At 47.2% G+C, this 17,584-nt stretch overlaps 1 protein-coding gene across 10 annotated transcripts in view; it reads right to left on the minus strand.

Annotated features, from left to right (window-relative positions):
• The window catches only part of fam169ab (family with sequence similarity 169 member Ab), a 103,586-nt gene that overhangs the window by 19,405 nt on the left and 66,597 nt on the right, over positions 1-17,584 (minus strand). For all 10 annotated transcript variants that reach the window (XM_088000254.1, XM_088000219.1, XM_088000227.1 and 7 more), the window contains one exon: positions 1,147-1,303. In XM_088000254.1, the coding sequence (XP_087856380.1) occupies positions 1,147-1,303 (157 nt within the window). The remainder of the gene's footprint in view (positions 1-1,146; positions 1,304-17,584) is intronic.

Raw genomic sequence — 17,584 nt, forward strand, 5'->3', positions numbered from 1 at the left:
TATAGGAGGTATGACCGTCAAGTTCACACAGACAGCAATGTGATCATCCACTCTGGTGATGCTGGTCGAAGGATAAATATTGACCAGGTCATCAGGCTGAACTCTCCAGCTCTTCTTTGAAATTGTGACTTAGGATCTCTTCCATCCATTCACAGAGGCATGTGGGACCATGGTTTAGCATCGCATCCAAAAGTCAGTAGCTAATTCAAGCAGTGCAACAGGACCTCAGTACTGTAGTGAAGTGTCAGCCTTGAATTTTGTGCTCAAATTCGAGAATAGGTTTGTGAGTCAAAGGCACGAGTGCTACCAACTGAGGAAGAGCTACATTGAAACATTAACCTTTTGGTTTTTTTACTGATACTACAGAGGAACCTCAGTTATCTGGCAAGATTGTAACGTCCCAATGCTTGGCTGAACTATGTTACCCGACATTCGATTATCCAGACTTCAATTAACCGCACGAAATACTTCCCGCCTGTGTCCTTCGGATAATCAAGGTTCCTCTGTACATGATTTACTGAGTGTTTCCAGCATTTCTGGTTTTAAATTTTTAAGGATTAACTTGACAATGGGAACTTTCCTCATCACCCCAGCAATCAGTAGGAATCAGGTTTATGGCATACAATGGGTTTGAAAGATGACCCTATTCCAAATATCAACCAGCTCCATTGTTTTTCACGATAGCCAATTGGAAGCAAGAAACTAGAAAATACCTCAACACATTTCACAAATCCAAAGAGAAACCTAAAAAAGCGGAAACCAGGGAATAAGGATATACAAGGGGACTTCATTGTTTAGTTTCCAACAGACTTTCCTATTCCAATTGGCTATAACTTAATTTGGGGAAAAAAAGCAAGTGGTACAAAAGCATTTGTGTTAACACAAATTTAATATCAATCATCAGCACTTGGTAAACTAGCAAGTGAGTTTTTATAAAAGAATTAAGAATGCAAAAGGTTAGTCTCCAGTCTAAACTCAAAAATGTAGGTCCGAGATACAATGTTAATCTGTAATGAAGTATGTTGGAAGTGCAGCAATATCAGTTTTATTAAAGTGTACAAAAAACAAACTGAAATAACATCCAGCATCTTCACATAATGGTGCTGGAGTGAAACTAATTGAGCTATATATAACAGACACAATTACCTGTTTAACTGATCCTTAACCTCTGCCGATGCACTTGCCTCCTCTTTATTATTGAAACGTTTTGATTTTGTTTCCGACTCAACCCGACACTTTGCTGCTTTTGAACGTTTGGATTGGCTGCTTCTTCCACGTTTAGCAACAGGTGGTCTTGTGAGCTCTAGTAACAAAATATTTTGTGGGAAAATGGGAGTTCACATGTTGAGAATTTCTCAACCAATAAAGTAAGCAACTGTTCCCATAACTGCTCCCATAACAGTTCACAACTGGTACAACTGCTAACACAGCGGTTCCCACAACAGTTCCCCACTCCTACCGCAACATTTTCCCGCGACAGTTTCTACCTGCAACCTCAACAGTTCCCAACTGTTATCGCAACATTTTCCCACAATAGTTCCCAACTGCTACTCAGCAGATCCTACAATTCCCAACTGCTACGGAAACAGTTCCCAACAGCTATAGCAATGGTTCCCGCAACAGTTCCCAACTGCTACAGCAACATTTTCCCACAACAGCTCCCAACAGCTACAGCAACAGTTTCCGCTACAGCAACCACAACAATTCCCACGTGCTACGGCAACAGTTCAAAACTGCTATGGCAACATTTACCCACAACAGTTCCCGCAACTGCTGGGGCAACAGTTCCCAAGTGCTACTGCAACACCTACGACAACAGCTATGGCAACAATTCCCGCAAAAGTTACCAACTGCTACGGCAACAGTTCCTGTAACTGCTCCCAATAGCTACGGCAACAGCTCTGACAACATGGTGAGGACAGTGCAGGAGAGAGAGTGAGAGAGACAGAACCTGCACAGTTACCGCCTTTGCTGTTTGAATTCGTGCGTTGCTGGATATCGGAGTGCATCTGGGAAAATTAACAAACAGTGAAATTCACAACTAATCTTGGAGGAACTGTTGGGCGAAGTTCACAGCACAGAATCAGATAAGTTAATTGTTGTTTTAAGTCTGTCCAAGAGAAAGGCTGCAGTAGTGGGTACAGTGGATTCTTTCTTGATAATATGTTTTTGGACATAAGTCTCTTGATGAAACTTAAAATATAAGTATTGCTATTAATTTAAGTGTTTGTAAAGGAATAAGACGGTGTTATTTTCTGGGTCTATAGATTGTGAAGGAGCAAAATTGGCCTTTGCAGTGATATGTACTTCTTGTCAGATGTGGGAGTTTAACGAGAGTTTAAGGGTTACTGCGGATTATATCTGCCATAAATGCTGTTGGATGCAAATCTTATCAGATTGAGTGGATCGGTTGGAGAGACAGATAGAAGCGATGAGGAATTTGCAACAGTTAAAGGAAGGGGGGGAAAAGCCTCAGATACAGTCACATAGATGGGTTAACTCCAGGAAAGGTGAGAGAGGTCGGCACCTAGGGCAGGAGTCTTTTGTGGATATACCCATTTCAAACAAGTATGCTGTTTTGGAAACTGTAGGGGGTGATGGATTCTTAGGGGAACATAGAACATAGAACAATACAGCACAGAACAGGCCCTTCGGCCCACAATGTTGTGCCGAACATTTGTCCTAGCTTAAGCACCCATCCATGTACCTATCCAATTGCCGCTTAAAGGTCACCAAAGATTCTGACTCTACCACTCCCACAGGCAGCGCATTCCATGCCCCCACCACTCTCTGGGTAAAGAACCCACCCCTGACATCTCCCCTATACCTTCCACCCTTCACCTTAAATTTATGTCTCCTTGTAACACTCTGTTGCACCCGGGGAAAAAGTTTCTGACAGTCTACTCTATCTATTCCTCTGATCATCTTATAAACCTCTATCAAGTCACCCCTCATCCTTCACCGTTCCAACGAGAAAAGGCCTAGCACTCTCAACCTATCCTCGTACGACCTATTCTCCATTCCAGGCAACATCCTGGTAAATCTTCTCTGCACCCTCTCCAAAGCTTCCACATCTTTCCTAAAGTGAGGCGACCAGAACTGCACACAGTACTCCAAATGGGGCCTAACCAAAGTCCTATACAGTTGCAACATCACTTCACGACTCTTGAATTCAATCCCTCTGCTAATGAATGCTAATACACCATAGGCCTTCTTACAAGCTCTATCCACCTGAGTGGCAACTTTCAAAGATCTATGAACATAGACCCCAAGATCCCTCTGTTCCTCCACCTCACTAAGAACCCTACCGTTAACCCTGTATTCCGCATTCTTATTTGTCTTTCCAAAATGGACAACCTCACACTTGGCAGGGTTGAACTCCATCTGCCACTCCTCAGCCCAGATCTGCATCATATCTAAGTCTCTTTGCAGCCAACAACAGCCCTCCTCACTATCCACAACTCCACCAATCTTCGTATCGTCTGCAAATTTACTGACCCACCCTTCGACTCCCTCTTCCAAGTCATTAATAAAAATTACAAACAGCAGAGGACCCAGAACTGATCCCTGCGGAACTCCACTTGTAACTGGGCTCCAGGCTGAATATTTGCCATCTACCACCACTCTCTGACTTCGACCGGTTAGCCAGTTTTCTATCCAATTGGCCAAATTTCCCTCTATCCCATGCCTCCTGACTTTCTGCATAAGCCTACCATGGGGAACCTTATCAAATGCCTTACTAAAATCCATGTATACTACATCCACTGCTCTACCCTCATCCACATGCTTGGTCACCTCCTCAAAGAATTCAATCAGACTTGTAAGGCAAGACCTACCCTTCACAAATCCGTGCTGGCTGTCCCTAATCAAGCAGTGACTTTCCAGATACTCATAAATCCTATCCCTCAGTACCCTTTACATTACTTTGCCTATCACCGAAGTAAGACTAACTGGCCTGTAATTCCCGGGGTTATCCCTATTCCCTTTTTTGAACAGGGGCACAACATTCGCTACTCTCCAGTCCTCTGGTACCACCCCCGTTGACAGTGAAGACGAAAAGATCATTGCCAACGGTACTGCAATTTCCTCTCTTGCTTCCCACATAATCCTAGGATATATCCCGTCAGGCCCGGGGGACTTGTCTATCCTCAAGTTGTTCAAAATGTCCAACACATCTTCCTTCCTAACAAGTATCTCCTCTAGCTTACCAGTCCGTTTCACACTCTCCTCTTCAACAATACGGTCCCTCTCGTTCGTAAATACTGAAGAAAAGTACTCATTCAAGACCTCTCCTATCTCTTACGACTCAATACACAGTCTCCCACTACTGTCCTTGATCGGACCTACCCTCGTTCTCGTCATTCTCATGTTTCTCACATACGCATAAAATGCCTTTGGGTTATCCTTGATCCTATCCGCCAAAGATTTTTCATGCCCTCTCTTAGCTCTCCTAATCCCTTTCTTCAGGTCCCTTCTGGCTATCCTGTATCCCTCCACTGCTCTGTCTGAACCCTGTTTCCTCAAACTTATGTAAGCCTCCTTCTTTCTCTTTACAAGACATTCAACCTCCCTCGTCAACCAAGGTTCCCTCACACGACCATTTCTTTCCTGCCTGACAGGTACATACATATCAAGGACACATCGTATCTGTTCCTTGAAAAAGTTCCACATTTCCACGACATCCTTCCCTGACAGCCTATGCTCCCAACTTATGCTCCACAGATCCTGTCTTACAGCATCGTAATTACCCTTCCCCCAATTGTAAAACCTACCCTGTTGCACACACCTATCTCTCTCCATAACCAAGGTGAAAGTCACAGAATTGTGGTCACCATCACCAAAATGTTCACCCACTAACAAGCCCATCACTTGTCCCGGTTCATTACAGAGTACCAAATCCAATATGGCCTCCCCTCTGGTCGGACAATCTACATACTGAGTTAGAAAAGCTTCCTGGACACACTGTGCAAACACCGCCCCACGAACGTAGCACGAACAGCCGAGTTTCTGGTATTGAGACTGGCTCTAATGCAATGAGGAGTATGTCGGCTTCCAAGCGATCAATTGTGTTAGGGGATTCTGTAGTCAGAGGTACAGACAGACGTTTCTGTGGCCAGCAGAGAAAAAGCAGAATGGTGTTGTTTCCCTGGTGCCAGGATCAAGGATGTCTCAGAGAGGGTGCAGAATGTTCTCACGGGGGAGAGGGCCCAGCAGGAGATCATTGTCCACATTGGAACCAACGACATTGGAAGGGAAAAGGTTGAGATTCTGAAGGGAGATTACAGAGAGTCGGGCAGAAATTTAAAAGGTCCTCAAGGGTAGTAATATCTGGATTACTCCCAGTGCTATGAGCTAGTGAGGGCAGGAATAGGAGGATAGAGCAGATAAATGCATGGCTGAGGAGCTGGTGTATGGGAGAAGGATTTACATTTTTGGATCATTGGAATCTCTTTTGGGGTAGAAGTGACCTGTACAAGAAAGATGGATTGCACCTAAATTGGAAGGGGACTAATATACTGGCAGGGAAATTTGCTAGAACTGCTTGGGAGGATTTAAACTAGTAAGGTGGGGGTGGGATCCAGGGAGATAGTGAGGAAAGAGATCGATCGGAGATGCGTACAGCTGAGAACAGAAGTGAGTAAAACAGGCAGGGACAAGGTAGGACTAATAAATTAAACTGCATTTATTTCAATGCAAGGGGCCTAACAGGGAAGGCAGATGAACTCAGGGCATGGTTAGGAACATGGGACTGGGATATCATAGCAATTACGGAAACATGGCTCAGGGATGGGCAGGACTGGCAGCTTCATGTTCCAGGATACAAATGTTACAGGAAGGATAGAATGGGAGGCAAGAGAGGAGGGGGAGTGGCATTTTTGATAAGGGATAGCATTACAGCTGTGCTGAGGGAAGATATTCCCGGAAAGAAGATTGATGAGGGCAGAGCAGTAGATGTGATCTATATGGACTTAAGAAAGGCGTTAAACAAGGTTCCCCATGGGAGACTGATTAGACAGGTTAGATCTCATGGAATACAGGGAGAACCAGCCATTTGGATACAGAACTGGCTCAAAGGTAGAAGACAGAGGGTGGTGGTGGAGGGTTGTTTTTCAGACTGGAGGCCCGTGACCAGTGGAGTGCCACAAGGATCGGTGCTGGGCCCTCTACTTTTTGTCATTTACATAAGAGGTTGCGAGCATAAGAGGTACAGTTAGTAAGTTTGCAGACGACACCAAAATTGGAGGTGTAGTGGACAGCGAAGAGGATAACCTCAGATTACAACAGGATCTGGACCAGATAGGCCAATGGGTAGATGGCGTTTAATTCAGATAAATGTGAGGTGCTGCATTTTGGGAAAGCAAATCTTAGCAGGAGTTATACACTTAATGGTAAGGTCCTAGGGAGTGTTGCTGAACAAAGAGACCTTGGAGTGCAGGTTCATAGCTCCTTGAAAGTGGAGTCACAGGTAGATAAGATAGTGAAGGTGGTGTTTGGTATTCTTTCCTTTATTGGTCAGAGTATTAAATACAGGAGTTGCGGCTGTGCAGGACATTGGCTTGGCCACTGTTGGAATATTGCATGCAATTCTGGTCTCCTTCCTATCGGAAAGATGTTGTGAAACTTGAAAGGGTTCAGAAAAGATTTACAAGGATATTGCCAGGGTTGGAGGATCTGAGCTACAGGGAGAGACTGAACAGGCTGGGGCTGTTCTCCCTGGAGCGTCAGAGGCTGAGGGGTGACCTTATATAGGTTTACAAAATTATGAGGGGCATGGATAGGATAAATAGACAAAGTCTTTTCCCTGGGGTTGGGGAGTCCAGAACTAGAGGGCATAGGTTTAGGGTGAGAGGGGAATGATATAAAACAGACCCAAGGGGCAACTTTTGCCTGCAGAGGGACATGTACGGAATGAGCTGCCAGAGGATGTGGTGGAGGCATTTGGATGGGTATATGAATAGAAAGGGTTTGGAGGGAAATGGGCCGGGGGCTGGCAGGTGGAACTAGATTGGGTTGGGATATCTGGTCGGCATGGACGGGTTGGACCGAAGGGTCTGTTTCCATGCTGTACATCTCTATGACTCTAACAGTTCCCTACACCTGGCAACAGTTCCTGCAACAGTTTCCAACTGCTATGGCAACATTTTACCACAACAGTTCCTGCAACAGCTACGGCAACAATTCCCACAACAGATCCCAACTGCTACGGCAACAGTTCCTACAACAGTTCCCAACTGCTCTCAATTGCTCGGGCAACAGTTCCCAACAGCTCCCAACTGCTACAGCAACAGTTCCCAACTGCTACCGCAACAGTTTTCTCAACAGTTCAAACTGCTACGGCAACATTATCCCACAACAGTTCCCAACAGCTGCGGCAACAGTTCCCTATTGGTATGGCAACATTTCTCACAACGGTTTCCAATAACTACAACAGTTCCAACAACTGCCACAGCAACAGTCCCTAACAGCTACGGCTACAGTTCCCAGCTGCTACGGCAACAGTTCCCGCAACAGTTCCCAACAGCGATGGTTACAGTTTTGCTAACAGTTAAAAACTGCTACGGCAACATTTACCCACAACAGTTCCCAACTGCTACAGCAACAGTTCCCGCAACAGTTCCCAACAGCTAAGGCAAGAGTTTGCAACCGCTACGCCAACAGCTCCGGCAACAGTTCCCGCAACAGTTCCTAACCGCTATGGCAGTAGCTCCCACAACAGTTCCCAACACCTGGCAACAGTTCACAACTGCTATGGCAACATTTTCCCACAACAGTTCCTGCAAGAGCTACGGCAACAGTTTCCGCAACAGATCCCAACAGCTACGGCAACAGTTCCCAACAGCTACAACAACAGTTCCCAACAGCTACAACAACAGTTCCCAACTGCCACGGCAACAGTTTTCCCAACAGTTCAAAACTGCTACGGCAACAATTCCCACAACAGTTCCCAACTGTTACGGCAACAGTTCCCACAATATTTCCCAACTGCTACCGCAACATTTTCCCACAACAGCTACAGCAACAGCTACGGCAACAGTTCCCGCTACAGTAACCACAACAGTTCCCACGTGCTACGGCAACAATTTCCCACAACAGTTCCCGTAACAGCTACGGCAACAGTACCCGCACCAGTTCTCAACAGCTGCGGCAACAGTTCCAACAACTGCTATGGCAACAATTGCCGCAACAGTTCCCAGGTGCTACAGCAACAGTTCCCGCAATAATTCCTAACAGCGATGGCAACAGTTCCCACTAGAGCTACCACAACAGTTCCCGCGTGCTACGGCAACAGTTTCGCTAACAGTTGAAAACTGCTACGGCAACATTTTCCCACAACAGTTCCCAACAGCTACGGCAACAGTTCCCAACTGGGTATGGCAACATTTTCCCACAACAGTTCCCTACAGCTACGGCAACAGTTCCCTACAGCTACGGCAACAGTTCCTGCAACAGCTACGGTAACAGTTCCCTCCTGCTATGGTAACATTTCCCACAACAGTTCCCAACAGCTGCGGCAACAGTTCCCAACTGCTACAGCAACAGTTCCCAACACCTGGCAACAGTTCCTGCAACAGTTCCCAACTGCTATGGCAACATTTTCCCACAACAGTTCCTGCAACAGCTACCACAATAGATCCCAACTGCTACGGCAACAGATCCCAACTGCTACGGCAACGGTTCCTTACTGCTACCACAACAGTTCCTGCAACATTTCCCAAATGCTACCGCAACATTTTCCCCAAAATAGCTACAGCAACAGTTCCCACAACAATTCCCAACTGCTACGGCAACAATTCCTGCAACAGTTCCCACAACTGCTACCACAACAGTTTCCACATGCTATGGCAACAGTTTCCCCAACAGTTCAAAACTGCTTTGGCAACATTTTCCCACAACAGTTCCCAACAGCTGCGGCAACAGTTCCCAACTGGGATGGCAACAATTTCTGCAACAGTTCCCAATTGCTTCCGCAATAGCTCCAGCAATAGCTACGGAAACAATTCACCAACAGTTCGTGACTGCTGCGGCAACACCTCCGACAACAGCTACGGCAATAGTTCCTGCAAGAGTTCCCAACTGCTACAGCAACAGTTCCCTCAACAGTTCCCAACAGCTACGGCAACAGTATCCAACCGCTACGGCAACAGCTCCGACAACAGTCCCCAACACCTGGCAACAGTTCCCAACTGCTACGGCAACATTTTCACTTAACAGTTCCTGCAACAGCTACGGCAATAATTCCCGCAACAGATCCCAATTGCTACAGCTATAGTTCCTACAACAGATCCCAACTGCTAACAGTTCCCAACTGCTACCGCAACATTTTCCCAAAACAGCTACAGTTCCCGCTACAGCAACCACAACAGTTCCCATGTGCTATGGAAACAGTTTCCCCAACAGTTCAAAACTGTTTCGGCAACATTTTCCCACAACAGTTCCCAACAGCTACAGCAACATTTTCCCACAACAGTTCCCAACAGCTACAGCAACAGTTCCCAACAGCTGCGGCAACAGTTCCCAACTGGTATGGCAACAATTTCCGTAACAGTTCTTAACTGCTTCGGCAACAGCTCCAGCAATAGCTACGGATACAATTCCCCAACAGTTCGTGACTGCTACCGCAACACCCACAACAGTTCCCAACAGCTATGGCAACAATTCCCGCAACAGACCCCAACAGCTACGGCAACAGCTCCGACAACAGTTCCCAATGCCTGGCAAGAGTTCATGCAACAGTTCCCAACTGCTACGGCAACATTTTCCCACAACAGTTCCTGCAACAGCTACAGCAACAAATCCCAACTGCTTCAGCAACATCTCCAGCAATAGCTACAGAAACAATTTCCCCAACAGTTCGCGGCTGCTACGGTAACACCTCCGACAACAGCCATGGCAATATTTCCTGCAACAGATCCCAACTGCTACGGCAACAGTTTCCAACCGCTATGGCAACTGCTCCCACAACAGTTCCCAAGTGCAACCGCAACATTTTCTCTTAACAGTTCCCGCAACAGCTACAGCAACAGTTCCCGCAACATTTCCCAACTACTACCACAACATTTTCCCACAACGGCTACCGCAACAGATCCTACAACAATTCCCAACTGCTACGGCAACAATTCCCGCAACAGTTCCCAACAGCTACGGCAACAGTTCCCACAACAATTCCCAAATGCTATGGCAACAGTTTCCACAACAGATCCAAACAGCTACGGCAACAGTTCCCGCAACTTTTTCCCCCAACAGCTCCCAATTGCTAGGGCAACAGTTCCCAACTCCTACTGCAACATTTTCCCACAACAGTTGCTATAACAGTTACGGCAACCATTCCCGCAACAGCTAGAACAACAGTTCCCAAGTGCTATGGCAACTGTTCCCGCAACAGTTCCCAACTGCTACAGCAACAGTTCCTGCAACTTTTTCCCCAAAAGCTCCCGCAATAGTTCCCAACTCCTGGCAACAGTTCCCACAACAGATCCCAACTGCTATGGTAACAGTTCCCGCAATAGTTCCCAACTGCTACGGCAACAGTTTCCCACAACAGCTCCTACAGCAGTTATGGCAATCATTCCCGCAACAGCTACCACAACAGTTCCCAAGTGCTATGGCAACATTTTCCCACAACAGTTCCCACAACACTTTCCAACTGCTACGGCAACAGTTCCCACATTTTCCCGCAACAGTTCACAACTGTTACCACAGCATTTTCCCACAACGGTTCCCGTAACAGCTTTGGCAACAGTTCTCGCAACAGATCCCAACCGCTACGGCAACAGTTCCCGCAACACTTCCCAACTGCTTCAGCAACACTTCCCAACTGCTTCAGCAACAGTTCTTGCAACATTTTCAGCTACAGCAACAGTTCCCACAACATTTTCCTGCAATAGTTCCCAACAGCTATGGCAACAGTTCCAGTAACATTTTCCCGCAACAGATACGGCAACAATTCCCACAACAGTTCCCAACAGCTGCAGCAACAGTTCCCACAACATTTTCCCCAACAGCTCCCAATTCCTAGGGCAACAGTTCCCAACACCTGGCAACAGTTCCCAACTGCTAACGCAACATTTTCCCGCAACAGCTACGGCAACAGCTTGAACAACAGTTACCAACTGCACCGGCAACAGTTCCTGCAACAATTTCCAACTGCTACGGCAACATTTTCCCACAACAGTTCAGAATTGCTACGGCAACATTTTCACACAACAGTTCCCGCAACAGCTATGGCAACAGTTCCCGCAACAGATCCCAAATTCTACAGCAACAGTTCCCGCAACAGATCCCAACTTGTACAGCAACAGTTCCCGCAACATTTTCCCCCAATTGCTAGGGCAACAGTTCCCGCAACAGTTCCCAACACCTGGCAACAGTTCCCAACTGCTAACGCAACATTTTCCCACAACAGCTACGGCAACAGCTTGAACAACAGTTCCCAACTGCTCCGGCAACAATTCCTGCAAAAGTTCCCAATTGCTACGGTAACATTTTCCCACAACAGTACCTGCAACAGCTACAGCAACAGTTCCTGCAACACTTCCCAACTGCTATGGCAACAGTTCCGCAACATTTTCCCGCAACAGTTCACAACTACTACTGCAACATTTTCCCACATCGGTTCCCGCAACAGGTACGGCAACAGTTCCCGCAACAGATCCCAACAGCTACAGCAACAGTTCCCACAACATTTTCCCCAAGAGCTCCCAATTGCTAGGGCAACAGTTCCCCCAACAGTTCAGAATTGCTACGGCAACATTTTCCCACAACAGTTCCCGCAACATTTTCCCCAACAGCTCCCAATTGCTAGGGCAACAGTTCCCACAACAGATCCCAACAGCTACAGCAACAGTTTCCAACTGCGACTGCAACATTTTCCCACATCGGTTCCCACATCGGTTCCCGCACCAGTTCCCGCAACACTTTCCTGCAACAGCTACGGCAACAGTTCCCAATTTTACAGCAACAGTTCCCAACAGCTACAGCAACAGTTCCCAACAGCTACAGCAACAGTTCCTGCAACAGTCCCCAACAGTTCCTGCAACAGTCCCCAACAGCTACAGCAACAGTCCCCAACAGCTACAGCAACAGTCCCCAACAGCTACAGCAACAGTCCCCAACAGCTACAGCAACAATTCCCAACAGCTACACCAACAATTCCCAACAGCTACACCAACAATTCCCAACAGCTACACCAACAATTCCCGCAACAGTTCCCAACAGCTACCGCAACAGTTCCCAACAGCTACCGCAACAGTTCCCAACAGCTACGGCAACAGTTCCCGCAACAGCTCCCAACAGCTATGGCAACAGTTTCCAACAGCTACGGCAACAGTATCCAACAGCTACGGCAACAGTTTCCAACAGCTACGGCAACAGTTTCCAACAGCTACAGCAACAGTTCCTGCAACAGTCCCCAACAGTTCCTGCAACAGTCCCCAACAGCTACAGCAACAGTCCCCAACAGCTACAGCAACAGTCCCCAACAGCTACAGCAACAATTCCCGCAACAGTTCCCAACAGCTACAGCAACAGTTCCCAACAGCTACAGCAACAGTTCCCGCAACAGCTCCCAACAGCTACAGCAACAGTCCCCAACAGCTACAGCAACAGTCCCCAACAGCTACAGCAACAATTCCCGCAACAGTTCCCAACAGCTACAGCAACAGTTCCCGCAACAGCTCCCAACAGCTATGGCAACAGTTTCCAACAGCTACGGCAACAGTTTCCAACAGCTACGGCAACAGTATCCAACAGCTACGGCAACAGTATCCAACAGCTACGGCAACAGTATCCAACAGCTACGGCAACAGTATCCAACAGCTACGGCAACAGTATCCAACAGCTACGGCAACAGTATCCAACAGCTACGGCAACAGTATCCAACAGCTACGGCAACAGCTCCCACAACACTTCCCAACTGCTACAGCAACAGTTCCCATGACAGTATCCAACTGCTACGGCAACAGTTCCCAACTGCTACGGCAACAGTTCCCAACTGCTACGGCAACAGCTGTTGCAGGAACTGTTGCCATAGCAGTTGCAATGTGTTGCATTAGCTGTTGCAGGAACTACGGCAACAGATCCCGCAACATTTCCTGCAACAGCTATGGCAACAGTTCCCAACCGCTACGGCAACAGTTCAGAACTGCGACGGCAACAGTTCCCGCAATATTTTCCCGCAACTGCTCCCACAACTGTTCCCAATTGCTGGGGCAACAGTTCCCAACACCTGGCAACAGTTCCCACAATAGTTCCTAAAGGCTACGGCAACAGCTCCCAAATGCTTTAGCAGCAGTTCTTGCAACATTTTCCCGCAAATGCTACCGCAAAATTTCCCCACAACAGCTAAGGCAACAGTTCCCAACTGCTACCGCAACTGATATGGCAACCGTTCCCCCAGCAGTCTCCACAACTGCCACGGAAACAGTTTCCACAACGGTTCCCCCAACTACTACGGCAACAGTTCACAACTGTTACAGCAATATTTTCTCAACTGCTATGGCAACATTTTCCCACAACTACTATGGCAACAGTTCCCCCAAAAGTTCCAACAGCTACGGCAACAGTTCCAACAACTGCTACCATACCAGTTCCCGCAACAGTTTGCGCAACTACTACTGTTGGGAACTGTTGCCATAGCTGTTGCAGGAAATGTTGCGGGATCTGTTGCCGTAGTTCCTGCAACAGCTAATGCAACACATTGCAACTGCTATGGCAACAGTTCCTGCAACAGCTGTTGCCGTAGCAGTTGGGAACTGTTGCCGTAGCAGTTGGATACTGTCATGGGAACTGTTGCTGTAGCAGTTGGGAAGTGTTGTGGGCGGCACGGTGGCACAGTGGTTAGCACTGCTGCCTCACAGCGCCAGAGACCCGGGTTCAATTCCCGCCTCAGGCGACTGACTGTGTGGAGTTTGCACGTTCTCCCCGTGTCTGCGTGGGTTTCCTCCGGGTGCTCCGGTTTCCTCCCACAGTCCAAAGATGTGCAGGGTCAGGTGAATTGGCCATACTAAATTGCCCGTAGTGTTAGGTAAGGGGTAAATGTAGGGGTATGGGTGGGTTTCGCTTCGGCGGGTCGGTGTGGACTTGTTGGGCCGAAGGGCCTGTTTCCACACTGTAATCTAATCTAAAATCTAATCTACTGCGACAGTTTCCGCAACAGTTCCCAACTGCTCCAGCAACGGGTCCCAAAGAGTACCCAACTGCTCTCGCAACAGCTACAGCAACAGTTCCCACAACAGCTAGGGTGGCACAGTGACTCAGTGGTTAGCACTGCAGCCTCACAGCACCAGGTACCCGGGTTAGATTCCAGCCTCGGGCGACTGTCTGTGTGGAGTTTGCACAATTCTCCCAGTGTCTGCGTGGGTTTCCTCCAGGTGCTCTGGTTTACTCCCACAGTCCAAAGATGTGCAGGTCAGGTGAATTGGCCTTAGTGTTATGTGTATTAGTCAGAGGGAAATGGGTCTGTGTGGGTTACTCTTCGGAGGGTCGGTGTGGACTTGTTGGGCCTAAGGGCCTGTTTCCACACTGTGGGGAATCTAATCTAATCTAATCTAATCACCTATGGCAACATTTCCCCCAACAGTTCCCAACTGCTACGGTAACAGCTACAGCTACGGCAACAGTTCGCAACTGCTTCGGCAAAAGTTCCCCAACTGCTACGGCAACAGTTTCCCAACGGCTACGGCAACAGTTCCCACAACAGCCTCTGCAACTGCTATGGGAACAATTCCCGAAACAACTATGACAATATGTTCCCCCAATAGTTCTGGCAACTGGTACCACCAACAGTTCCCACAACTGCTACGGCAACCGCTACAGCAGCTGTTCCCCCAACTGCTACGGAAACATTTTCCAGGAACAGTTCCCCAACTGCGACCGCAATATTTTCCCACAACAGTTCCTGCAAAAGCTAAGGCAACATGTTCCCGCAACGGTTCACGCAACTGCCACGGCAACAGTTGCTGCGACTGCAACCGCAATGGTTCCTGTAACAGCGATGGCAAAGGTTCCAGCTGCTCCCGTAACAGTGATGGCGACTGCGGTCATTGCAGTCACCCGCAACTGCGGCCATGACAGTCCCCATAAGTGTTCCCCTAACTGTTCACAACTATTGCAACAGTTCCAGCAACTGAGCAAAGTAAACCTGAAAACTGTCTGGTTTTACTTTAATAGCACATCAGTAAGTAAAGCTTTCCCATCAAAGGTTCTCAAAGTGGGACACTTACATACAAGGAGAAAGTGAGGTCTGCAGATGCTGGAGATCAGAGATGGAAATGTGTTGCTGGAAAAGCGCAGCAGGTCAGGCAGCATCTAGGGAACAGGAGAATCGACGTTTCGGGCATTAGCCCTTCTTCCTGAAGAAGGGCTAATGCCCGAAACGTCGATTCTCCTGTTCCCTAGATGCTGCCTGACCTGCTGCGCTTTTCCAGCAACACACTTACATACAAGGCTTTGGAAAACTCTGCGTTTCTTCACAGTTCAGTGTCTTTAAGCCACCTTAACTCTAATCTCAGCAGTACGTTAATGCAGAGTTATTCTCATCTCCATATGAGGGTTATGCTCATTTTGAGCAAGACTGGAGTGATGCTATGTATTGAGCCAAATGAGGATTGCAATATACTTCGAGATGCAAGAATTGGAAGAGTCAATTAAAAAAAGGATAGAAGAGATGGTGGATGTTGTTGATTAAAGGGAGAGAGAGTTTCTGCAAGAGGAAAGGCAACCATTAACAATGGGATCCAGCATGGGAGCCAGGAAGAGCACACAAACAGCTGTATCATTGATTAGATGTTCATGGGAGGCCTAACCTTGAAGGAGGGCCAGGGGAAGGTGGGACTAATTCACAATGACGATGGAGTGAACTTCGAATGAGTGGGCAAATGAGCCAAAAATGGTTCAACTCAAATATCTTGTCCACACAGAGACTGAAGTTTCAATACACCATCACACCAATAAATAATTTCAAAATGCATCAACCACTGCAATGGAAAAGTGTATTATAAGCATGCCAATATTCACCTGGAATGGAAGTAGCAAATGCATTATTCAATGCCAGAATACTAACAGCAAAATGCTCTACTGGCAATAAAATTTGCTTTCCCATCTAGTGTCAATATAGAGATTTGTCTAGATTGTGAACCGCTAATACATTTTGTTTATTGCTCCCATTTATAATGCCATGGACTAAATCTCAAAGTATTCTGACCCCAACAAAGCCAATGAAGTAAGTAACAGTCATTTTAATCCAGCTTAAATAGTATCAATTCATGGATTTTCCAGAACCCCAAATCTTTAGAATCTCAATTTTCTGTTTAGAAAGTAGAAGCCAAACAGTCACTGCTGTGTTAAGCAGTGGAAGACAGGAGGCTGCTGAGGAAAAAACTGTTTTACTATTGGAGACAGGATGTTTGGTGACTTAAGGATGAAAGAAGTTGCTGCTTAACAAAGGCTCAATAACTGGAGGTCAGTCTGAGGATTCTCAGAAGACTGATTGAGGGGACTTTCAAAAGGTCATTGAAAGCTGGAAATGTGTTGCTGGAAAAGCGCAGCAGGTCAGGCAGCATCCAGGGAACAGGAGAATCGACGTTTCGGGCATAAGCCCTTCTTCAGGAATGAGGAAAGTTTGTCCAGCAGGCTAAGATAAAAGGTAGGGAGGAGGGAGTTGGGGGAGGGGCATCGGAAATGTGATAGGTGGAAAGAGGTCAAGGTGAGGGTGATAGGTCAGACTGGGGTGGGGGCGGAGAGGACGGGGAAGAAGATTGCAGGTTATGAAGGCGGTGCTGAATTCGAGGGATTTGACTGAGACAAGGTGGGGGGAGGGGAAATGAGGAAACTGGTGAAATCAGAGTTCATCCCTTGTGGTGGAGGGTTCCTAGGCGCCTAGGAACCCTCCAACCACAAGGGATGAACTCGGATTTCACCAGTTTCCTCATTTCCCCTCCCCCCACCTTGTCTCAGTCAAATCCCTCGAATTCAGCACCGCCTTCCTAACCTGCAATCTTCTTCCCGACCTCTCCGCCCCCACCCCAGTCTGACCTATCACCCTCACCTTGACCTCTTTCCACCTATCACATTTCCGACGCCCCTCCCCCAACTCCCTCCTCCCTACCTTTTATCTTAGCCTGCTGGACAAACTTTCCTCATTCCTGAAGAAGGGCTTATGCCCGAAACGTCGATTCTCCTGTTCCCTGGATGCTGCCTGACCTGCTGCGCTTTTCCAGCAACACATTTCCAGCTCTGATCTCCAGCATCTGCAGACCTCACTTTTTCCTCAAAGGTCATTGAAAGGCTTGCTCTGAGAAAGAAGGCTGTTGAAAAGTTTGGAGGAGTGTGGGACTTGAGATTAAGACTACATACGTACGGATAGTGCAGTTTGACATATTAATGGATCATAAAGTCTTTTTGGTTGAGTTAGTTAAGGAGGAAATACCTTTCCATAGTCTCTAAGGTATATTAGCTAGCTATTAAATAATGCAGAGATTCTGATTACTGTGACAAGATAAATACAGTTAAGTCATAAAATATTAAACTTTGTTGGGCAATTCTTTCCCCCAGTCACAGGGAAGTACTTTTTCTAAAATAAAATATT

This window comes from Chiloscyllium plagiosum, unplaced genomic scaffold (assembly GCF_037043375.1).
Source record: "Chiloscyllium plagiosum isolate Xiang-an unplaced genomic scaffold, Cpla_swu_hap1 HiC_scaffold_2, whole genome shotgun sequence".
Classification (NCBI taxonomy): Eukaryota; Metazoa; Chordata; class Chondrichthyes; order Orectolobiformes; family Hemiscylliidae; genus Chiloscyllium; species Chiloscyllium plagiosum.